General features: G+C 35.0%; 1 protein-coding gene across 1 annotated transcript; it reads left to right on the top strand.

Annotated features, from left to right (window-relative positions):
• The first annotated feature begins 7,348 nt into the window (after positions 1–7,348).
• On the top strand, positions 7,349–7,912 carry LOC149240252 (uncharacterized). Its single transcript, XM_089370118.1, has one exon. The coding sequence runs from the start codon at positions 7,349–7,351 to the stop codon at positions 7,910–7,912; it is 564 nt and encodes a 187-aa protein (XP_089226244.1).
• The last annotated feature ends 10,893 nt before the right edge of the window (positions 7,913–18,805 follow it).

The following is an 18,805-nucleotide window of genomic DNA, read 5'->3' as shown; positions in this document are numbered from 1 at the left end:
AGATGAATAAAATATACTCTGCTCAACCTTGAGCTCAACCTAAACAAGTAGTTTCTATCCTCTACCTGACTAAGTGTCTTTGGCCAATACTTAGCGAAATTTTTAAGCCTCAAAGATCCTAATTCCTTGCATTGTTCCTCAAGGAATTAGACTCTATTTAATGGAGAAATTCCTCAATTATGAATTGTGCAATCCTCATAGGCCTTCCTCTAATTGCATGCACCATCGATTTAATTTAGATGATTTTACAACTAATAGTATATTGTCCCTGTACTCCAATCTTAACTGGGTATTTCTCTGATCTAACATGCATGAGTTAATTATGAGTGATCTTCAATTTACTACTTGAGCAGTGCTGGTTACACCCCACTACTACAGGTTACACCCCATTAATGGATTACCCAATAATTCCTCCATCATTTGGAACTAGTTTAATTGAATTTTTAACTCAATTAAACTAGATTAAATAATTACAACTCAAAAGAACTCAACCCGAGCCCCTAATATTTAGGAACCACTCTACATGACTCTAGATAGACTCCCAACTCAAATTAACTGAGCCAACTAAGTCAAATTAACTTATTTAACTATTTTCAACATCCTCTACACAATTAAAAAATATATACACACTATTCTTCACAAACTTGAAACCATATTTTGAAATCCTTTTAGAAACTTTGTTTTTATAAAAAAACCCCAACTTTTAAAAATATTTCTCTTTTCTCTCACACACACACATGTATATTTGTGTGTGTGTTTGTCCACCCTTATTTTTTTGAAAACTTATATATATATATATATATATATATATATATATATATGGGCGATCTCAATTGACAATAAATACATTATGAAGTAATATGTAAACAATGAGATCTAAGGTTCACATTCCCTGTGGCTATCTATAACCACCATTATGTTTTTTTTAATTTCACACACATATATCTTTTCCCACTAAAAATATTGCTCCACTAGAGTTTATTGACTTCAACCAAAAAAATTAAATAAACACCCTGCAATTTCAAAAATAGGCATATCTAATTTATTACTTGCAACTTCTCAATCAGACTCAGCTTCAACTTGCTCAGACTTTCTTTGACTTTATAGCCATATGTTTCATTGATTCCACGGGTTTTGATTTGTGGCTAGGGTTTTCTTCCACTATATGGATTAAAGTTGGACGAGTTTTGATTTGCGGCTCGGGTTTGTTGTTGCATCAAATTATTTCTATGTGTGGGCCTCTACTACATGCTCCAAGGAGTCCTTTTTTTTACCCTTTTCTTTTAATGACATCTGTGGCTTGAACCCAATAACTCACATTTTGTTTGGACTCTAACCCAATAACTCACATTTTGTTTGGACTCTAGCAACCACATTCAACGTCCTCTATAGTATACTCCTACTTGATGGGATAAACAATTGGCTCTTGCTCAACATGCCCAGTGGCTACTCAATGTGAATTCATGTTTGCAAGATTGCAAGTCTCCTTCCATTCGACGACCACTCTCACAAATAAAAAATTGTTTTTCTTTCTTAACCATGGTTTATTTTTATGACTAAAATAAATAATATACAAAGAATTTACATGGTTAAATCTTGATGATTTGTCAAAGAAACATCCACGTGCAGTGCAACGATTTTATTGTTAGAGGATATTTTTACCATTAGGCTTACCAACCTCCTCAATTTCTCAGGTTTCATAAATGAAGTACATACAGTTACAATAGTTTTGATAACTATTTTTCGGTTTCCTAAAACAACATCGTTAGAGTAACCATGACAAAATTTACTTAGGTAAATTCATTTTCTTTTCATTTTCTTTTAATTAAACTATGGTCATACTCTAACAATGGTTGGTTCTCCCTTTCAATGAGAGAGTCTTATTTGATATGGTAATAGCTATCAGAGCATTTAAATAAGTATCAAGACCACCTCCACACTCCTTATAATAATGTTAAATCATGCTCTCTTTCATATTTTTGGACAAATGCGCTTAATACAAGTTTTAGCTAACAACTTAGGATGGTATGATACCAACCTATATCCATCTTAACTCTGGATCTACCAAGCACCGTGAGGGATCAAATCTCTTGAGGTGAAAATCTTTTTTAGAGTGAAAAGAGATTTGATCCCTCTCGGCACTTGGTAGATCGAGAGTTAAGATAGATCTAAACTGGTTTAATTATTAGTTTTTATTAAAGCTATTATAATATGTGTGCATAAATTGCTCTCCACTTTATATTTAAAATATTTTTATAATTTTTTCTTTTAAATATATATCTATATGTAAAAAAACTTACAATTATTAAAAACTCCAATAAAAAAAATCCAAATTATACGATTATTAAAAACCACCCATTTAAATGGTGATAGAAAAAACCTTGTATTTCACCATATTTTCCCAAAACTTTTCATTGATTCTATTTATGTGCTCTTCCTAAAATTACAAGCAAGATATTATAGTGAATTACATTAACTTCATAACACTCTTTCTTTTGAAACCACTTAAAATTGTGAATTATCATTTCCGAGTCCTGTTTTTGAGAAGCTGTTTTTGAAGTGGTATTAACCTTTAGGTAAATCCTTTATTTAAAAGCCTTTGAAAGCTAAAAAAAACTTGTTTTTAAAATGTAATCGTTGTTTTTCGGACTCCTCTTAAAACTATCAATTATAAAATCGTCCTGCATATTTAGTTATAAGCAATTCTTTATAGGAGTTAGTTGATTAATTCGAGTAGTAAGTAGATTTTTTTTGGAGGAATAAAGTGTTTTTTTTGGTGCGGGCAGATTTTCTGAAGCAGGTATGATCAATATTAACAATTTTATGATAAGCTTAAATTTTCAAATTAATTGAAAGAATTACTTGAAATGGAAATAGAAAATGGAACCATTCCTTTCAAATCATGATCTTTGAGACTTAGTCATAGGAGCAATTCAAAAACTAGATGCCATTACTAATTATTGTCGAAAGAAACACAAAAATATAGTATTATATTTTAGTTTGACTCTTGAGGTTAACATTCTTGTTTGCCATTGAAGTATGGTAGAAAGTAAAATTATACAATAAACATTAATGGACGAAAAACATGGGTTGCTCTAAAAAGGTAAAAGTAGTACCAAATTTATGAGAATATGTATCCCACACATTGGCTCCTCTCCTATCTTCTACTGCACCCTCGTACTACAAAACAACATACCATTTCATAATAACATACCACTACAAAACAACATACCATTTCATAATAACATACCATTTAATAATGCTTTAGACTCACACTTGTCATCATGGTAGAGTTGTAAAAAATGATTTAAACCTGGAATGCTGAGAAGGCCGTGCCAAATACAAATTCAGGAGGAAAAATCCTTTTGTTGAAATCCACTATCGAGTTTGGACAACTTTGGGCTTCTGATATTTGTAGCTTAGTTAACAAAAGAATGTTTTCTACTACTTATAACAGGGAAGTGCTCATCTTTGGTGTCTGCAATCTAATAATATTGGGGTGAAGCAACTTTATTGGGTGGATTCTGAAATCAAATCACGACACAATTTTTATTGAGGGTGTGGATATTCTCAGAGATCGAGCTCGACACCCGCCATGGTGGTGCTTTCAAGGATTCTTGGCGCGGAGGCCATGGCCACACCCTAATTGAGCTCAGCCTCATCCATTGTGAGGAAGGGCGTGATCCACGTTGTGATCTATTTGTTGATCGGCGTTGGGATTTATTTTGGTGGGCTGCGACTTTATCCACATTTATCGACATCCTGCTTAGCGGCGATTCTTAAAAAATAGTCGAAGAAAAGTCACATGTCCCTCATTAAGAGTCCTTTTCTAGGTTCTTCTCTCTCCTGATAGCTAATTCAAAGTCATTAAGCTCTCCAAACAACGAATCTCCCATTAGCAGCTGTGCACTTCTAAAAAAAAAGCATGAGCTCTGTAAAAATCACGAGTTGTACAAGGGAGGACGACATCCAAGGATCGATTGCTCACTGCAAGCAGTCTCATTCAGCTGATCCAAATAATGTGATTGGCACTTCCAAATATCTGGACCATCAACTTCACATCCAGAATTGTTAGAATAATATCAACTATGAGAACGACCAACTATGATATAATAATTGTTAAAATAATATCAAAATAAAGATGTTATGAATTATTGCATTGAAAAATGTAATGCAAAATTATATTTATATTTTATATATCAAAATATAGTTGAATAAAAACTATTATATATATTTGTGTTTATGTGTTAAGTATTCGGTGGATATTAATGATTATTTATAATATTTTTAAATTTTGAAATATAATTTAAAAATATTTTTATTAGTTAAAAGGTGTTTTTAATAGAAGAGAATAAGTTTTTTTTTTTTCCTTTATAAATAACCATTAAATTCAACATGAATAAAAGCATGCTAATATGATAAAAGTAAATATTTATTAAAGCAAACATATCAAATCACCTAATTTCCTTATAACTCTTTACAAACCACCATAAAAATTTACTTGTTTTATATATATATATATATATATATACCTAATTTCAATAATGAATTAACTGATATTGATAATTTGTCCACCATGACCATTACATTTTCCCTATTTATTAACGAAATTATAATATATTTTACCTAATTAAACAAAAAAAACAAACATTTCACTCTCAAAATCTCAATTTCAACATAGATATGATATGTTTTACCAACTACTTCTAAAAAAACACACATAAGTATGATATTGTTCTCGATTAATATATGGGGTTGGCCTCGCAAACGTTTTTCATCCCAACCAGTTAGATCCATCCATTAGTTGATTAGTGGGTTGTCGAGATGATTTTCCCAAATCTTCTATTCCTTTGGTGTACCCTTGCACCTTTAGGACAATTGCTAGTTTTATGCTATTCTTTTACTATTTTGGTTGATAATGATGGACTTCATTTTTTGTCTCTTTGTTAAAATTTTCTCTTATACTTTGATGCAATTCTATTCTATTGCAGTTAATGCCTTCTATCACAAAATCCTTCCTTCCATCCTGCAGACTTCCCATAGAGGTTGGCATACCTTTTCTTCTTGCTCTTAAGTTTTCCTCCATTTTTTTCAACATCTTTCTCCAAAACACGCCCTTGCAAAACTCTTATTTCTATTCCAATTTGATTTTGAAAGCCTTAAATAACTTTTCCCTTGTCTCTAGCGACATCCATAAAGACATCAAAATTCTTACTTCTAGAATATGCCTTGCTTGTAACCCCTTCAAAAGACCTAATTTTTTCATCTTCCCTCCTAAATCCTTACAAAACCTTACTTTTGTCTCCATCCCCCCCTCAAACCATTCCCCAACCCTACCCACCACATCAACAAAGCACTTAAACCCCTCCAAAGCCCTTCCATCCACCCTAAACTATGCAATATTACTCTCTGAATCATCCATGGTTCCTAATCCATCCTTATGTTGAACACACTCTATTTATGTTTTTGAAAGATTACAAAATTCCTTAAACAACAAATCTTGGGTTTCATCTAATTGGCCTGATACCAAGCACTCATTACTTTTATTCTTCATAAATTTTTCTTCTTCTGAAGGTTTGTCACCGTGATTCTAAAATTGATATGTGTTGTTTTCAATGGAAGAGGAATGAAATCTCATGGGTTGGCACCTTGAATGAAATGTTGATGCCTCTCTATACACGCAAGTAGAAAGAAAAAATTGTCTTAGAGTACAATACTTGGAGAACCAAGAACATATTAAAAATGTTGCTTATATTTTGTCTGATGTTTCTTCTTTGTCCTCCTGGGAAGTGTATTTCCATAAGGATAAGGATAAGCACATCCTGTGTTGAGGGCCGAAGAATACTATGGGAAAAAACATTGGTTGTCAAAATCGAGAGTCTGATATTGTTTAATTATTAATTTTATTTTACTTTCACGCAATTTTACCAAGTCAAAAAGTTTAACATAGTAGGGCATGACAGAATAGGACAAGACAAGACAAGGCATTACGACATCGCCTCCATACTGGGTTGGAGAGCACCTCTCTGCACAATAACCATCTCCATGCAAATACCTTTTTCCAACCTGACAATAAGATATGGAAACAAACTTTCAAGTACATTGACATCTTAGGGTAATTGGTCCATACTTGATATTCAAAGCAAGCACCATGGTTGACTAAAGAGCCAGTTTCATAGTGTTAGCAAAGAATCATGTATTGTTCCCCAAAACCAAGGTCCATGCATGAAGATTTGTTTATAGAAAAGCCAACCTCAAAAATGAAGGAAAGTAAACTCCTTGACAAATTTTGGGCAGCCTTAATTATCCAATTAGTCCTTTTTTACTTGTTATATTCCCATTGCTTGGAGAAAGCATCTAGGGAAATTCTACTAAAATAATTGAAATATGTTTTCTATATCAAGAACAACTTGTTCTACACTAGTGATTTAAAACTTCTACACTAACTCCATAAATTTATCTCTCTTTTTTAATGGGAATGATAATTTTTGAAGAATTGGTAACTTACACTAAATATAACATTTTCATAAATGCCACACATAGGTCACTTACAACATAATTGTTCATCAAACCACACATAGGTCACTTACAACATAACTATTCATCAAACCACTCAAGCTAAGATCTTTTATTGTATATTTTTGACATAACTCCCTCATTCAATTTTCCATAATATTATTATATTTATTTAATTTTAACTTATAAAAAAATTATCATAATTTAAAATTAAAAAAATAAATTAATTAAAAACCAAACAAATTTGAAAAAAATAATAATAATCGATGATAATAAATAATTTCGTTATTAATATCATAAAAATGATAATAAATAAATAGATTGCAAAATAATTTAGACATGAAAAAAATAAAAATATTAATAATTAATAATAATAAATAATCTCGTTATTATGTCATTAGTTAATTGCAAAATGATTAATTACTCGATATTTCCCTCCCTTTCATACATAATTTCATACATATATCTTATATATCTATTTGTATAGAATATAATAAACAAATACATTTATCTTTTCAGCAATTTGTTATGGAATAATTTTGGAGGAATCCCTAATTTCAGAGCTTCACCAATGGCCATGTTCGCCCATTAATTGGCTTCATCTTTGGGATCTTAGCGTCACCCCTTGGCAGTGGCTATTGCAGCACTATCTTCACCTTTTCCCCCTATTATTTTGTTAAAATTATCATGGCTTTCTACGACTACCGCTGATAAAGACAACTCCACAAGCTACCTAGAAGCAGAGAACACATGCCCTGTTTCAGAATTCTTACTCAACGAATGTGGGTTCTGTCAGTCTGAGCTCTCAGCTATCCTTAAAGCAAGGCCATGCATGGTTGCGACGAGATCAGCTCATATAGCCCAACAAGCGGTACAGTTACTGAGAGATTCAAGATTCACAGAACGCCAGGTAAGGATGACTATTACCAAATGCCCAACTATTCTTTTTCTCAATGCTGATTGGCAATTGAAACCCAAGATTGAGTTCATGAAAACATTGGGGCTTCCTACACAAGACTTGGGAAATGTCATATCCAATGGATCGAGATTGCTCGACGGCAATCTCGAGAAAACTCTGCATCCCAACATCCAGTGTTTTCAAAACCTGTTCGAATTAGAGACTAATGTCGCAATTGTTTTTAAATCGGAACCTAGTATTCTACTTAAACGTAATGAGCCTGAATTTTGGGAAAACAGATTGAAGCATTTTACAAGTTTTTGGCTCCTCGAAGATGACATCAAGGAGTTTGTTAGGAGGCACCCACTTATATTAAAAGCTTCCATGGATAAGGTGCAGAAGGACATGGACTTGTTTATGCATACTGTAGGGCTTCCTGCAAAGTTTCTTTTTCATATCCTCTATTTGTGTCTTGTTATAGCTTGGAGTGTAGGATGAAGCCCCGCCATAAGGTGTTGAGTGCTCTTAGTGCAATGCAACCTTCCAAGTGCCCTCCTAGTCTCCTTCCCTCACTTTGTTTAAGTGAGCAGAAGTTCCTCGAAAAATATGTCCAGTGCATTCCTCATGCCAAAAAGTTACTTGAAATGTACAGTGGCAAGCCTGCCCTCCTCTAAAAGACTAGATATTCGGGTTCTGTTTTGGTCAGGATTAGAGGGTTAGATTGTGTTGTGTTGGTGTTATTGATTGAAAGAAGTTTGAGAACATTAACCAAGGGATCATCAGTGTGTTATGATCCAGTGCCATGATCCCTCTAGCCCACATGAGTAATGAGTGGGAACTAGTATATATAGAAGATAATCATGACACAATGAGTGGGAACTAGCATATATAGAAGATAATCACGACACAGTCAGTTCCGGTCTGGGATCTTGTTTTGGCCAATTTTTTGTCGCACCACAATCACAATCAACATGCACTATTGAAGGATACTCAGTTGTGATTGATTTTAATTGAAGGATACTCAGTTGTAATACAATCACAAAGAATGCATCAGGTAACACGTTTTTGAAAGATGAAAAAACTCTCATCACCAGATAATCTGTTTTTTGCGAGTAGTTTTGCAACGATCATGTATTGCTTTCTCCCTTTGAAATGTGATGGGTGTTAGGATATTTCGACACATAGGAAATAGTTAAGTATAACTTGGTCTAGTGTAGAGTTAGGTAAAGTGTGTTTCCTTACTATGTACTTTTGTTACTTACAATCTGACGGTCATGATATGTTCCTAGACATGAAGTAATCTAACGGTTCATTCTCTCCTCGGTATTACTGACACTTAATCCATGGCTTAACACCTGATTAGTCCATGATCTCTATTTAAAGAGCATGGAGGGTCATTTCTAGGGTGACCGTTCATGAGAGAAGCTTATGTAAATTTTCTTTCTTTTATTAATAAATTGCCTAAAGTGGCCGCGTTGGCTCAGGCCATGGACTGTTTCCCTCTTTGAGGGTTTTAACCACGTCAAGAATACTGGTGTATTGATCTGTGATCTGTTTGTGAGCAGTGTCCTTTGGTTTTTTGACTGAGGAAATTACCCTGTAAATTCCTACATGGCATCAGAGCTATTTGAGGGCCGCATCTATTGGCGATCCAAATCAGAAGCTGGTACAACTGCATCCGATTGTCGTTTCCTATATCTACTATTTCTAACTGCTTTCAGGCTGAGAGGACTGCTCTATTGTGATAGGAGCATTTGTTACAGTGAGGAACCCCTTTCGTTTCACGCAAAAATGTTTCCGGTAGCCCTAGCTACGTCATTTTTAAGATTTGGAGGTATACAATGTTTATTTGCAGTTTAGTTATTTTCTCTCTGTTTATTTCGGTTTATTTATCTCTCTGTTTTTTATTACCGGATCTATACCTTTCATTTCTGCGTATGCTCTTTGCCCCGAGACTCTGTGCGATCTGGGAAAATCAGAAACAGAAAGGAAGGATTTTTCTCATGCGTATGCTCTTTTCGGTTGTGCCTTAGAGTGATCTCGAAAAATCAGAAACATTGAGGAAAATATTTAGTTTCCGACAAAAGCTAACTTCAAGCCATAAGGTTTGGTTTTTTTTGTATGTCCATATTGGGTTGTGCGGTTTTTGTTTTTGTAGGCAAAAAGAGTTTTTTCAAGTAAGCACGCACCCCAAAGCTTCAGTGACAAAAAAAAAACCCGTCCTCTTTTATAAAAATTACTAACCTTTTAAACTAGTTCACTTGGTCCAAAGTTACTTTATGAGAATAGAGGTCTTGAGTTCAAATCTTTCTTTTTGTTGAGTTACTCTTTCAAAAAACACATGTAGCTTATGTTTTAAAGTTACTTTATGTAAAAGTGTTCTCACCCATTATAAAAAGTGAGTCACTTATAATTCCAAATCCTCTTTATCTTTTACTTAAGTTACAATTTAGTGGGTAGCTCATAAAGTACCATTGTAAAAGTGACTTTCACTTATTTATAAAAGTAGGTCACATATTTTTTTTAAAAGTGAGCTAATTAGATTAAGTTTGGAAAGGGAGAGGATTTTTTTTTTAAATATAACATTATCATTCATTTCCGCACATTCACGCACTTCATCGGCATCTTCAACGACTTTTCCTCAAAAATCCATAGCTTCTTCATCCGGAAGCCGTTTTTTTTTAATCGGCCTAATATTTCGAGATCTTTCCATTGGAACACTTAGTTTTAGCATCTACAGCTTCAGTTTCTGTTAAAATGGAAAGTTCATGCCAGGTTATTCTTGACAACACCAACTACTTCCAATGGTGATCCTACATTGAGGATTTACTTAGAAGTAAAGGTCTTTACAGAATAGCCTCATGCCAAGAAACTAAAGCTAAAGATGAAGATAAGGCAGCCAAATGAGAAAATAGGCAAGATCAAGCACGTGGGTTGAAAGGGATGTCTATTTCTCCAGACCTTAGATTCCATATCGCAGAACTTGATACCCGTAATGAAGGAATGAAACAACTCACTAAAGTTTTTGGAATTAAAAATGAAATCAGATCCCATCAACTCGAAAATGAGTTGCTTACGTTGGACCCCAATAATTTTTCTTCCATTGAAGATTTTTTGTCCAAGTTCAAGACCCTTAGACTTCTCTTGGAAGGTGTTAAGGTTAAGAAATAAGATGGTAGCCTTATCTATTCCATTCTTACTAAGTTGGGACCATCCTACTCTGTGTTTGTTTCCACCTTCCATTCTACTAGAGAAGCCTTTATTTCTCAAGGACAAGACTGCAAATCCCCCTCTTTTGATGCCTTTTGTGATTCTTTAATAAGAGAACAAGAAAAAATCTTACATCTTGGTCTTCTTAATCTTGGAAACTCTTCTAAGAAAGCATTAGCTACCCAACAACAACCAAATTCAAAGAATCCTAAGAAGCAGTATCCTAAAAAGAATGGTCCTAAACCATACAAGGGTCCTAAGCAATTTCAGTCTCAAAATGAAAAATCAATTCAACAAAATGATAAGGAAAATAAAAACAAAGGGAAGAAGACTAATAGACATTGCAACTTTTGTAATGGAGATGGCCACTTAGAATCCAAATGCTTTAAGAAGATGGAAGCCTTGGAAGCAGCAATGAAGAAGCATAACATCCATTTGGATCATTCTTCAACTTCAACTTCATCTTCAGGAATAACACTTTTTGCATGTGGTTGTCAAGCATCTCGGTCTGGTTATGCACTTAATGTATCTTATTCTTCTCATTCTCATGAGTGGCTCATTGATTCTGGATCTTCTTATCACATGGCCAAAAACAAAGCCATGTTTTCTTCTTTAAATGATTGTAACACCAAAAATATATATGTTGGTGATGATAGATCTCTTAGTGTTGTAGGGACTAGAACTATTCATCTAGACAATGGTCAATTTAATGATGTATTATGTGCTCCAACCTTATCCTGCAACCTTCTATCTGTATATCAGATAACTCATTTAGGTGAAGGTAAAATCGTTGAATTTTCACCTCACGATGTTGTAATTAAGGACCTAAGAGATCCTAGATATATTTTAGCTACTAGCATTGCTGATGATTCTACAAGGTTGTATAAGTTTAACAACTTTGGGTCATCAACACTTCCCTCGGTATTTGTTGCTCATAATGATGAAGTGAGCAAACTTTGGCATGAGTGATTTGGTCACTTAAACTATCGCTCCCTTCAAAATCTATGTAAAGAAAATATGGTGACAGGTCTTCCTATGGTATCTTGCAGAGATGGTGTTTGTTCCGGATGTGTACTTGGAAAACATCATCGAGATAATTTTGGAAAACGTGCCTCTTGGCATGCCTCAGCCCCTTTACAGCTTGTGTATAGTGATTTATGTGGTCCACTTCTAGTTGTTTCATTCTCTGGCTATAAGTATTTCTTAACTTTCATTGATGATTTCTCCAGATGCACTTGGGTATACTTCTTAAAACTCAAGAGTGAAGTATTTAACATGTTCTTGGCCTTTAAGGCCTTTGTTGAGAAACAATCTGGACATCAAATTCTTAAGCTAAGATCTGATAATGGTGGAGAATATGTTAACAACAAATTCATCAACTTTTTCACTGAGCATGGAATTAAAATGCAACACATTGTTCCATATACTCCACAACAAAATGGTATAGCTGAAAGGAAGAATCGCACCTTAAAGGAAATGGCTAATTGTATGCATCAATCTAAAGAACTTGGTCCTAATTTTTGGGTAGAAGCAATTAACTGTGAAAATTACATAGTAAATCGCACTCCTACTAAGGTTTTAAAGAATATCACTCGAGAAGAAGCATGGAGCTCAATTAAACCATATGTAAGTCACTTTTGTGTTTTTGGAAGTGAAACATGGGTCCATATTCCAGATGAGAAACATAAAGCTTTAGAACCTAAGAGTGAAAAATGTATTTTTGTTGGATATTCTAAATATGTCAAAGGATATAGAATTATTCCACTTAAGTCCAAAATGTTATCATTAGAAGAGATGTAAAGTTTGTTGAAAACAAATCGGCTTACGAGCCTAGTTCGGTGGATGTGCCACCTCTCTCTATCCCTTCGACTTATGAAAGCATTTCTTCTTTAGATGATGACAACAAGGATGAAAATCCTCCCCCACCTTCTCAGGATCCTCCTTTAGCTCCTCAGCTTCCAAAATAGGTCCGTGCTACTCGGGATGAAGCAGGTGCTCTTGCAGGTGATCCTACAGATCAACGGCGTACACGTTCTCAGTTCGATAGAGCCTCTTATTTACTGGCTCAAGCTTTAGTGAATCATGATCCTGCCACCTTTGCAGAAACTTTAGGCCATCCAAATTGGGACACAACTATGAATGAAGAATATCATTCATTATTGGCAAATGATACATGGGATCTTGTTCCTCTTCTAAAGGGAAGAAAACTTGTTAGATGTAAATGGGTTTACAAAACCAAGTTTTGACCAGACGGAAAAGTTGATAAACATAAAGCTCGTCTTGTTGCTAAGTGATTTTCACAAGTTGAAGGCATTAACTATACTGAAACCTTCTCCCCTGTTGCCAAAATGAACTCTATTCGCCTTGTTCTTTCCCTTGCTACCTCTTTCAAATGGGAAGTCCATCAGATGGATGTTAAATCTGCCGTCTTGCATGGGGACTTGCATGAACAAATCTATATGGAACAACCTCTTGGCTTTATACAAATAGAATCTAACCTTGTATGTTGGCTTAAGAAATCCATTTATGGTCTCAAGCAAGCCCCTCAGGCTTGGTATGCCAAATTGGATAGCTTTCTTTTAGATACTGGCTTTTCTAGGTGTCATTCTGACAATACTGTCTACACCAAGAAAGTGGGTAAGTCTCTTATCATTCTTGTTCTTTATGTTGATGATATTATCCTTACTGGTAATGATCCCAAACTTATAAACCATGTGAAGTCTAGTCTTAAAAAGTAGTTTGAAATGACAGACTTAGGACACTTGCATTATTTTCTTGGTCTTCAAGTATTGCAATCCAAGGAAGGTATTTCCCTTTCCCAGTCCAAGTATGCATGTGATCTTCTACTCCACTTTCACATGGAAGATGATAAGCCAACCCCTTCTCCCTTTCAGTCTGGAGCCAAACTTTCAGTCATTTGTACTTCCCTTGAAGTTGATGCTACCTTATACTGCCAACTTGTAGGAAAAATTTTGTATCTGACCCATTCTCCTCCTGACCTTTCTTTTGTTGTTGGCCTTATTGCTTGATTTATGCAAAACCCACATGAAAGTCATTGGAAAGAAGCTAAAATAATACTTCGTTATGTTCAAGTTACAACTGAGTTTGGGATTCATTACAGTGCAGAAGCATCTCCTCTATTGGTTGGTTTCATTGATTCTGATTGGGCTGGTGACCTTGATGATCAAAAGTCTACTGTAGGTTATGTCTACACTCTTGGTTCTAGACCTATTACATGGGATTGCAAGAAACAAAGTGCCATTTCTATTTCTTCAGCAGAAGCAGAGTATCGTGGCGCCGTAGAAGCTAGTAAGGAAGCCTTGTGGCTTCGTTAGATCCTGTCAGAGTTTGGCTTTCAGCAGCAACATCCGACTACACTTTGGTGTGATAATCAAAGTGCCATTCAACTATGCAAAGATCCAGTCCAACATCATCGCAACAAACACATTGAAATACACATGCACTTCATCATAAAGCTCATTCATGACCATGTTCTTGAAGTGCAATATTGTTCAACCGATGATCAAGTTGCATACATCTTTACAAAGGCTCTCACAGAGGTGAAGTTTACTAAACTTCGATTTATGGTTGGAGTTCAGGAAGTTGTCACCAAGGGGGGATAGACTCTAATGGCTCCTTCCTTCTCCTATTGTGTCATATTTGTACATCCTTCAATCCTATCCCAAGTTGTTCTTAAGGGGGGATGTTAGGATATTCCGAAACATAGGAAATAGTTAAGTATAACTGGGTCTAGTGTAGAGTTAGGTAAAGTGTGTTTCTTTACTATGTACTTTTGTAACTTACAATCTGACGGTCATGATATGTTCCTAGACATGAAGTGATCTGACGGTTGATTCTCTCCTCGGTATTACCAACACTTGATCCATGGCTTAACACCCAATCGGTCCATGATCTCTATTTAAAGAGCATGGAGGGTCATTTTCAGGGTGACCATTCATGAGAGAAGCTTATGTAAATTTTCTTTCCTTTATTAATAAATTGCCTAAAGTGGTCGTGTTGGCTCAAGCCATGGACTGTTTCCCTCTTTGAGGGTTTTAACCATGTCAAGAATACTGGTGTATTGATTTGTGATATGTTTGTGAGTGATGTCCTTTGGTGTTTTGACTGAGGAACTTACCCTGTAAATTCCTACAATGGGATAGATGTGAAATTATGACTGTTTGAATCATGGTTAACTTGTAAAAGGAAGTATTCAAATCCCAAATATAGGGACCTTAAAATTTTATGTGTTTCTACAGTAGCATGATATGATTGTTTCCAGATCTACTATATCTATGAGACTTAGCTGGAATTAACACATTTCAAATCTAAGCTAAAAATTGGACACTAGTATGCACACTTTCTCTCTATGCCTTGTTAATGGTCTCTGTTTCTTTGCTTGGGAAAAAAGTGTGTGGTAATGACTTTTACTATTGCTATTGGTATCAAACACCATTACTAGTGGTAATGGAATGCGATCCATTTCACTCATGCCTCTTGTAAAGTAGAACCCTAGCCACTAATCTAAAACATAACTTCTGATGCATGATTAACTAGGAAAAAAATCATTGGCACATTCCGTCATCCCAATCTATTTGGCTGCTCACTTATCCTTGGTCCTACATTGATAGGAAGTTTGTCAACATTTTGTTACATAGTGCCTTCCAAATAGCCACTTGTTTTGGATGGAACCTTATCTCTAGGGAAAGAAGCAGACCAGATGACTCCCTAGACAGAGGAGGGATGGGGGCTATTTATATGTTTGGTCTTATAGGGTTTAAACTATTTGTAAATGCTTTCTTGTTGTTTTCTTTATATAATTTTCATTTTTCAGTGCAACATCTACAGTAAGGTGTGCACATCTAAGAGGATCTATTGCATAATTGCTTTTCCCCTTGGGATATTGGCAAGAAGCATGCTAGAAGCCAAATGGATCAGAATCAGAAACCTCAGATTTGAAAAACTTGGTAAGGAGTTAGCAACCATTCTTATAATAGTTCAAATTTGCTGCCTTTTGCCCCTCATCACTTGGTTGATCTTTAGGACCCTTTTTTCGAAATGGTATGAAAGTTAATGATGAGATTCAACATTTTAATAAATTCAAAATTTCACCTGTCCAACACTAATCATGCCATCTTTGTTGCCAATGTTTTTTTTAAGATATTTTCAATTGGTCAAGCTAAGAAAGATAGTGAAGCAAAAGTGAGATTTTTCATTATAAAAAAGCTCAGGCTTTAGAGTAGGGATATCTTGGGTGGATGCTTCTATGGGGTCTGCTTGGGCCTGAGCCTGTGAGGATAGGTTCTTAGGAAAGTGTTACTGTCTTATCTACAGTTAAAGAGTTTATTTTATCAATAATTTTTTTGAAGATTTCTGTAATCTTGTTCACTGCCACGCTTCCCAGGTTCTATAATTTCTTTTACAATTCTTGTTATGATAATTTTAAGTTAACGTAAAACCAGACTAGTGCTCTAAATTTGTGTTTTGCATAGTAAAAATTATTGTTGTTGTAGCTCAATCTACAACTGCTATCATAATGTTGTTATTTCAAGAACAAATTTTTATGTACTAGAGATCAACATGTTGTTATAGAGATATTAGTTTGTTGTAGATTGACTTAGCTGGTTTGGGCTTGGCTTTTACAGCGATAGTAATTGGCATGGTAGTGCCGTCTTTGAGTCCATAACAGTTGGACTCATAACGCACGATAACTCATCCATACCATATCTATGAAGTGGACTTCATAGACATATCAAGCACAAATTATCTCCTTTGATGATAGGCATGCTAGAGATGATGCTGACATGCAACAACCCATATCACTAAACTAGAGAGATTTCATGTGTTGTCCCACCTCAATTTCCCAATACAAGTAGGCATGGACCACAATATGGGATTGTAAATATTTGCATTGCATCAACACCTTGACAAATGGCTTAACACTAAACTTAGACATGTCTTAACCGAATAAAGTGTTTTCATAGGGTTTATTCTAGCATTGCCACAATATTAAATACAACCATGCATTAGGTGGTAACATCCCACTAAGCATTTAGATAACTTTTCTATTAATGCTATTTAATATTTACTATAAGAATACACCTGCAACGTTAGCATCTAGTGAGGACCAATATGGACAAATGGAGAATGAAATAGAGCCGTAAACTAATTTCTGGAGACACCAAAATTGGAAGTACTCAGTGCTTTAACAACCTACAGCCTGCTATAGCTTCTTTTAGTTAAAGAGGGTTTCTTCTTTTATATATTTCGTAAAGTTTCCAAATTTACTTTTTCTGTGTCATTGGTAAGTATTGAACCCTTTAACAACCTACAACTAGCTATAGCTTCTTTCAGTTAAAAAGTGTTTCTTCTTTTATATATTTCTAATGTGTCTACTTTTACTTTTTCTGTGTCATTGGAAAAATTATTTTTTCCCTATTAAGGAGATATAACAATGTATTCTTTCAAAGAATAAAAAAAACATATGTTGATCTTTAAAGTAGAAATCAAATATACATAGCTTGTGTTTGTTCAAAACTCTCAAACGACAAAAATAGTTCTATAATTTACATATCTCCATAATACTATGTATTATCCACCATTAACAACATCTTCCAGCTAGGTCTAAAGACTGTCACTATAAAAACATATAATAGAATCTGAAGAAACTGAAAATAATCCAGCTACATCCAATGCAACTCTCCATTCAAATCTGTTTTTTAGGAACATATAGAGAGAGAGATATGCATGCCCCTCCACTTCTTTGATTTTCATCTTGCCTTCCTGCATCTTTAATGCTTTCATTGATAACATGTCTGCGTTACCTATATATGTGTTAGAATGACATAAATTCAAATTGTGATCTTCCCTTTTTGATTTGTTTTGTAGTGTACCTAGGAGGATAATATGGGGTACCTAGTGGAGGTACCTAAGGGGAATAATAAAAGATGTTTAGGTGCTTAGCAGTTTGTATCAAAGCACTTTTTTGGTCCACAAATGGGGCATAATTTTTTTCTATTTTATAGGTTTTCAGAGGAACAAAAGAAAAGAGGGTTGCGACACTTCGATCAATTTCTGTAGCTTTGCTGTAAAATTTGACAAAAACAATTGATATCTGAGTTCCTCTCAGAAAAACTTCTGATTTCAAAAGAAAAGAATCATCTCAATTGGAGTTCGGGAGGTCAATATATAATTGATATGAAATCAGATATTTCAGGGTTTTTTCATGACAACTGTATAGACCGTGGAGTTGATATCTTGTGATAGGTTTCTCAGATTGCCATCATATCAACAACATTGGATATAGGATTTTCATAGGTTTTATTTGGTATATTATATGTTGTGCTTTCGATCAATATCCTCTATGTTATAGCCATGAAAATTTTTATTCTCAAGACCTAATGGACCTAAAAAATGCCAATGCTAATGTTGATGAAAGAAATCGACCATATTTTATTGGATTTAGATGATGATTGTGATGACTGATATATGGACATTTGTCATTTTTGGGATGATAATTATTTTCACCTGCCATTTGATGACTCTACTCCACCTTATGAAGAGAACATCTGTTGAATTTTCTTAAGCCCGATAAACAGACAAAACATTTCTTAGTAAATTCCTTTCGGTAAACTAAATTAAACTGCAGATTATTAGGCGATTGGAGATACTGCGTTGGAGGATGGTCGAGAATGAGGGTTAGGGTTTGAAGTTGAGCAGCCGCGAGCAGACTAGAATCGAAGACCAGGTGCAAGGGAGGCCTACTACTCTAGTGCTTGATCAAAATCCCAGATTGCAGATACGGGAAAAGGATAGGAGGTAGAAAACTGAGGGATCTGACGGTGAAATGGTAGCCGAAGCGGGGAGGGGAGAGATCCCCTCCTATAGAAACATAACAGTAGGAGAGTCAAGCAGAAATGGAGCACAAAGCGGAATGGGGAAAAACACCAGAGATACTCCGGTCATGGGAGCCCGATGGCAAGCTGGATTAAGCGGCAGGTGTCTCCCAAGGGCATCGAAGAAACCCAGGTTTGTAATCCCGAACAATAAACTTGAAGAATACAGAAGTTATATGAGAGATCATGCTTTAATCTGTAAGTTCGTAGGTTTTTGGCCGTCTGAGAAGGATCTGTCCAAATGGATACAGCAGAGATGGAAACCTAAGGGGCATATAGATTTAAA

The sequence above is a fragment of the Pinus tabuliformis genome, chromosome 8, assembly GCF_031772625.1.
Source record: "Pinus tabuliformis cultivar Carrire ecotype Pingquan chromosome 8, CPIR1, whole genome shotgun sequence".
Classification (NCBI taxonomy): domain Eukaryota; kingdom Viridiplantae; phylum Streptophyta; class Pinopsida; order Pinales; family Pinaceae; genus Pinus; species Pinus tabuliformis.
Note: the sequence above shows the minus strand (reverse complement) of the source record. Positions and strands in the feature narration are given on the sequence as shown.